The 7160-nt window shown below is 37.5% G+C and overlaps 1 protein-coding gene across 4 annotated transcripts in view; it reads right to left on the bottom strand.

Moving 5' to 3' along the window:
• Positions 1–7160, bottom strand: part of Entpd7 (ectonucleoside triphosphate diphosphohydrolase 7) — a 51672-nt gene that overhangs the window by 18119 nt on the left and 26393 nt on the right. For all 4 annotated transcript variants that reach the window (XR_004516274.1, XR_004516275.1, XM_010638526.2 and 1 more), the window contains exons 8-9: positions 4391–4524; positions 739–905 (exon numbers count right to left, since the gene is read on the bottom strand). Coding sequence is in view for 2 of the 4 variants with exons in the window: in XM_010638526.2 (XP_010636828.1) it covers positions 739–905; positions 4391–4524 (301 nt within the window). In the remaining 2 variants the exon portion in view is untranslated. The remainder of the gene's footprint in view (positions 1–738; positions 906–4390; positions 4525–7160) is intronic.

The following is a 7160-nucleotide window of genomic DNA, read 5'->3' as shown; positions in this document are numbered from 1 at the left end:
GTTACATCATTGCCTTTTCTCTTTTACTTTGCTTTTTAGTTTTATTTTAGGATTTCCTATTTTTAATGTTCATACAGAGATTTCTTTAACTGAAATACCGAATAGTTTCTTTGGTGTGAAAAACTATAATAGTACACAGGATCCTAATGAGATAATTAATAATGTGAAATAGGAAGTAAAGGGCTAAAGGTGTAAGGAAAGTGGTAAGGGTGGGGGAAAGGTAATAAGGGAGAGGAAAAAAATATGAGAAACTGAAAAAAATGGAAATAAAGTGTTTGTAAATGGGGAGGGGAGGAGAGGGTGAAGGGAGGGCAGGGACAAGGGGAAAAATGAGAATCAAGACCTATTATGTAAAGGTACAGAATCCCAATGATGAATGTAATTGTATTGTATACCTATATTGTACCAATAACCTCAATAAAAAGAAAAAAAAATTAAAAAAAAAAAACAAAAAACAACAACAACAAAAAAACATTCAATTAGCCTCACTATCACTGTGATGCCAGGCCTGCCTGTGGGACATTGGGACAGATCACAATAAACCACTGTACGTTTCCATGAGTCCTAATAACAAACAGCAAAAGGCACTCTCCCTAAGAAATACTGGCCCATTGGCAGGGGTGGCCAGAAAGGAGGAAGCAAGGACTTATCTACCTTAGTAGAACATGAATATCTCTTCCTAATATCTGAAGCCTAATGATATTCTATTTTATAAACTTGGTCTTATGTCAAATGTACCTGTTTTTGTTAAGAGTTTCATTCAGCACAAGATCTTCATAGCGCTGCCGGGCAAAGTTGCCTCCAAAACCCAGAAAGGTTGTGACATAAACCCTATACACATGTTCAGTGTGTTGTACATCACAGCCCAGGTTGAACTCAGCCAGTAAGATCTTGGCAGCTTCTTCCTGATGTTAGAAGACAAAAGAGAATTTTAGTTTGAGTTGATTTCTAGAAAGCTATGACACTGCTAATATGCCAGGCCTCATTTTCTACAATTGGTGGTACGTGCCTGTAATCCCAGCACTCGGGAAGGCTGAGGCAGGAGGACTACCATGAATTCAAGGCCAGCCTGGGCTACATAGTAAGTACAAGGCCAGCCTGAATTACGTAGTGAGAACCTGCCTTAAAAAAAAAAAAATTTTTACTGTATCCTTTCATTACTTTTACTGTATCCTTACCATTACTTTTGACAAAGAGAGAAAATGACAAGACTGCACCAAAATATACAAATTAAAGGCTATCCTGGAAGACTAAAAACCAAATTATAGACTCAAACACTATCTTTGGTTGTAAGAGTAGAATTATTATAGTTGATATCATTTTCTCTGAACTTTCCAACTCTCCACAATAGGAATTGTGCTTTTTTCTTTTTTGGTTCCAGGAACTGAACTTGGGACCTTGTGCTTGCCAGGCCAGTGGGACACCACTGACCTACATCCCTGGCCCTGGAATGTGCTGTTTTCATAATTAAGGAAAAGATCTTTTAATAAGAAAGGAATTTGGGGGATTATCATGAGATCCACTCCATAACATTCTGTAAACCTTAAGAATTCCTAGTATTTCTTGTGACAGATTTGAGCAATGGGAAAGTTCAATTTTATTTTAACTCCAATGAAAAAGCACTTTTTTTCCCTTTTCTATTATTGGATTTCTAGTGTTGAGGGCAAATAAATCATATTCCTTAGCTCACAGCACACTGTTATGGCAAAGTCCTCCTTTTATTTATTCCCATCTCATTCTCATAGCCACATCCATACCTAGTCCCTGCCTTAGACAACCACTGTCATGTGTTTAATCAGTAATTTTACGTGTGTCATTGTAAGATGGAAATTACTGCTTTACATTTAATTTATGTAAATGCTATTAAACCCAGTAACTCTACTTCTAGGTATACACCCAAGATATGTGAAAACTTAGGTCAACACAAAAATGTGAATGCTGAAGTTCACGGCAGTGTTATTCATAATAGCCAAAATGCAGAGGTGATTCAGATGGCCATCAAATGATGAACAGATAAATGAAACAGGGCATGGTCACCCAATAGAATGCTATTCATCCATAAAAAGCAATCAAGGACTGATACATGCTACAATTAGAAACAATCTACCTTAGAAACACCTTGCTAAGAAGAAGATACAAATGTGAAAAACTCAGAACAGGTAGATCCCTGAGCCACAGAAAGCAGATTTGTGGTTGTCAGGCAGGGGTGAGGAGAGAATAGGAATTAACTGCTTAGGAATATGGGGTTTCTTTATGAGATGATGAAACTGTTCTGGAATTCAAAGGTGATGGTGTCACAACTTTGAGAATGGTACAAAAATTACAGTAAGCATTTGGACATTATTTAAGTTTTTAAAATGCTTTATATGTCTCACTCTTTCCTTTTTCACTAAGCATAAGATCCACCTATAAGAGTCACACTGCTATTTATATATCTAATTTCTTGCTTACAAGTATACTTTCTGTAACAGTGCTGCTTTCTAAATCTGCACATACAAAAAAGTCATTCAAGAATTTACACCCCAATGCCACTTGTCCCCTATTCCTTAAAATCAGAACTATATCTTTATTCATCTACTGAATACATACTAACAAGTAGAGACTAAAAAGTCTCATGACCAAGGTTGTTCCCAAAATCTTCAACCCTATCATGGAGATCTCTGATGGCCAAAATCATATTTCCAACAGTTCCGTGGAAATTCTTATATATACATTCTTTGGCTATCTCACATTCAACATACCCCAAATTGAACTCATTGGTTTTAAGAATTAAGAGCTAGGAGACCAAATAGATGCTCTCACTTAAACCTCTAAGGACCTTATTGTTTGCTTAGCATCAACTCTGCCCTTTCTCCTGTGTCTTCTCAGCAACTGAATTCCTTACTGTCCTAGTTCTCCTTCATGGACCCTTAGCATCACTGGCCATCCCTTCTGCCATACTCATACTACCACAACCTGTCCCCAGTTACAATTACAATTACTCCAAAACATTTCTTGAAATCTGTCCCCTCTTCTCCATTTCCACTTACATGGTCTAGTTTAATTCCTTAACACTTCTCACTCAAGACACCCTGATCTACCTTTCTTTCTCCTACTTACACCAAAATTATTTTCCTAAAAAGCATCAGAACACAGCCAACATAGTCACAAAACTCAGAGATGGGGAGGACCTTCAAAGTTTGTTTTATGATGGAATTGAAGCATGTGACTGCCCTACTCAAAACCTTTGCTGGTTCCCCACCATCTACAGAAATAAAAAAACAAACCTCCACAGGATGACACCCAAGACTCCTAATAAATTTATCTCTACTTATGTTCCCATTACCCCACCTAAAAACCCTGTACTGCAACAGGCTTTGCATTCTAGGTTCTTTGCTGCTTCCTCCAGACCTTTGTGCACACTGCTCGATCCATGGAGATAATCTTCTCTCACTATGCAGAAGCCTGCTATCATCTAAGCCCAGGTAAATACTTCTTTCATGAAATCAAAGGCTCCCATGAAAGCCTTGGCAAATGAAGCTGACCCTCCCGTTTGGCACATTGCCGAAGCTCGCAATTTAAACCAAAGGGTCTCAGCCAGAGGCAATTCCACCCCACCCTATCAGGTGCACATTTAACAGTGTCACAAATGGTATGAGTAGAGTTATCACTGGCATTTGGTAGAGGCCAGGGATGCTGCTAAACATCATATGGCATACAATCACCCAAAACAAAGAATTACACAGCCCAAAATTTCAATGATGCCAAGGATGAGAAACCCTGCTTTGGATCAAATTACAGCACTATCACAGTCTACCCGAGATCACTGGTTAATGCCATTGACAGATTCTAAGTTTGGGGAAGCAGTGTAACTAACATTTCATATTTCTTGCATATAGTATATGCTCAAAAATAAAAACTACATCTCTCTCTTCTCTAGGCTGAAAGACCTCCCTCAAAATACATCTTCACATTCCAGTAGGGTGAGGAACACTAGAGGCACAGGAATTAAATCATTAGTAAGGGGAAAAGGAATACTATTTATGGAACAAAAGGTATATATCAAGTACTGTGCTCCAGGATTTATATGTGTTACGTTTACACCTCAGGCAACCACAGAAGATATAAAATATTAGTTGTAGCTGCTAAAATGTACCAAATACTTACACACTAGGCAATTTGCCAACTGCTTCACACGCACAGTGTTATTTCATCCTTACAACTCTATAAGGTAGAACTATCATCATGCCTTTCTACACAAGAGGACAATGAAGCTCAGAGAAGTAACCTACTCAAAATAACACAAGAACAAATATAGGGGCCCACATAGGTAGGTTTAAGTCCAAACATTAAATGTTCTTCCATTTCAAAATAGTCATTTCTGACTGAATTTCCATAAACAGTGAAACACCTGTTTTGGAGGAAGAGCAGAGGTTGAGGTAGGAACTTCATAAGCAATTTGGAGAGAGGCTCCTCCCATATCCAGTATCCCCACAGTCCTTCGGCGTCCTATGGCTGATTCCTGGGAACTCTCAGCATCTGATTCTGAAATGATAAGGGAGTAAATGGGCCCTGGTAAGTAAAAACTACAGTCAAAAAGAAAAGACACCCCCCAAAAAAACCAGCAATCCCTTACAAATTTGAAAGCAAACTAAAACAAATTCATCTAAATCTACTGACTATATATTAGAGAATTATTTCAAGTGACTTAAACATGGTATTACGGCTATGTATTCATAGGAAGTTAAACTGTAAAGATAAAAAACCAAATATCTTAAATTGCATTCTAGTAGTATATTACTGGTTTTATTATTTTAAGATAATTAAACATACATGTTACTTTTTGTTGGTGCGAGGATTAAATCCAGAGCCTTATACATGCTAAGCAAACATTCTAACACTAAGCTACACCCCCAGCCCACATTATTATCTTTAGGAATAAACATAAGCATAAAAGAAAAGGATACAGGTATATAATCAAAGACATGAAATAAAACATCATAATCATAAAGATAAGATGGAAGTATCAGTATAAACTCAAGATTCACTTTTCTTTCCTAAAATATCATATTATCTAGCTCTGTCCACTGAAAAGCTTAGAAACTCAGGAACCAGGAGCAATAAGCATCCCTGGAGTCTAAATTAGTCTTTACAAATTATTTTCCATTAAAATAAACCAGGCTTTCTTTAAAAAAAAATGGCCAGTGCCAGGTCTAAGGTAGAAAGTTGGGGATGGAATACCTTGGTATGCCAGATAATAGAAGAAATAACAAAAAAGCACTGGAATCATGCTAAAAAGAATACAAGGGCCAACCTAAAAGTGCTCCTAAAGATTTGATGGCCAGGCCCGGGGATTTGGCTCAGTGGTTTTACCACCAGCCTCACAAGCACAAGGGCCTGAGTTCGATCCCCATACCAAAAAAATTAAAAACAAACAAACAAAAAAAAAGATTTGATGGCCACCCCCACCACAACCCCCACCCTATTCTGTGGATTTAATGAAACCAGAGCCTTCTACACAGTAGGCATAGGCTACACCCCATCCCCAGTGTGATGGGCCCTAAAGCATCAAATATATTAAAATTCCTAAGTTATGGAAGTTAAAAAAGATCACTGTTTCCTTTTAAAAGTACTAGGACACCAATTAATTATTCCAAAAATTAATAAGTAAAGGAAAATAATCAAGGATGTAGCCCATTTTTCCCATAAGAACTGTATTTCAAGAAAAACAAAATAGCTGATGAAGAAAAGTTCATTATACAAAATCCCAGCTGTCAAATACAGAAGAAATGGTGGGGCCAGGGATTTAGCCCAGTGGTTCTGCTGCCTGCTATGCAAGCACAAGGACCAAAGTTCGATCCTTGGTACGAAAAAAAAAGGAAAGAAAAAAATGCAGAAAAAATGGTGGGAGGAAAAAAATCACTACTTTGCAACCTCTAATGCAAACACATATCTAAGTCATGATCACATTTGGCTCTGACAAGCACTAGGTGAATGGTGGGTGAAGAGGTTTTATAACGGATTGAATCAGGCTGACAATACTTGAATCCTGACCTCATCGTCAATCTGAACATGACTAAAAGTGAGAAACTCCTGATGTGGTACAGCAGGGAACACAGAACATCAGCTGCAATTTATTCTTACACTTGATACTGAATCTGAGCCTAATAGGATATTGTCAAAGATCCCACAGAGATTCAGTACACCGGTGATGGCAACCTTTTCGAGACCCAGTGCCCAAACTGCAACCCAAAACCCACTTATGTATTGCAAAGCTGTAACACTGCAATTAAACGTGAATACTGAGGTTTTATTTTAGAAAAAACAACTTATCTGATGCTCAGCTGCTGGCTCCGTGTGCCCACTGCGGCACGTGTGCCTAGATTCACCACTTCTGGACCAATTCCAGAAGGTGGAAAATACATTCTGTTAAGCAACTCAGTTTTGTCTTTTAATTTTAATGAATGGTGTACAAAAAAGTACAAGGTAGGCAGTAAGATTGCTGTCAAAAATTAAGACTCTAAAGAAGTAAATCAATAAAACGCAACATGTGAGCCTAGTTCAGACTCTTGAGTTCAATAAACCAACTACAAATAAACATTGTTGAGAAAAATTAATAAAATCTATCTGGTTATGAGGTATTGCATTGCATAAAATCAGGAATTGTTAATTCTCTTAATTTTAGAATGGCACTTTGGATTTTTTTGTCATTGCTCCAAGTTCTAACTCCTTATCTGTTAGAGATATGTAGTGGCCTACAGGAAGATAAAATGAAACATCTGGTTTTTTTTTGAAAAAATAGGGGAAAATATGTTTTATGTGGAGGAAATATAGAAAAAAATGTCAAAACCTTGAGTTCTGAGTCTAGGTAACAGGTCCAGGAAAGTTCATTTTATTATTTATTCTACTTTTATAAAATTAAAAATAAATAAAAGAAAGTAAATAAGGACTGGAAAAGTAAGCAGCTTAATGGTGCGTGTGCCCGGATGTGCGCATGTGGGGCGGGGGGGTGAAGCAGCTTCAGTTTTAAGAAAGAAAAACAATTGGGTGTGGTAGTGCATGCCTGTAATCCCAGTAGTAAGGGAAGCTGAGGCAGGAGAATCACAAAGTCAAGTCCAACCTGGACAACTCAGCAAATTAACAAGATCCTATCTTAAAATTAAAAAAAAAAAAAAAAAAAA

Source organism: Fukomys damarensis, unplaced genomic scaffold (genome assembly GCF_012274545.1).
Source record: "Fukomys damarensis isolate Sample0158 unplaced genomic scaffold, DMR_v1.0_HiC HiC_scaffold_8, whole genome shotgun sequence".
Classification (NCBI taxonomy): Eukaryota; Metazoa; Chordata; class Mammalia; order Rodentia; family Bathyergidae; genus Fukomys; species Fukomys damarensis.
The sequence above is the reverse complement of the archived record's forward strand: the minus strand, read 5'-3'. Positions and strand labels throughout refer to the sequence as shown.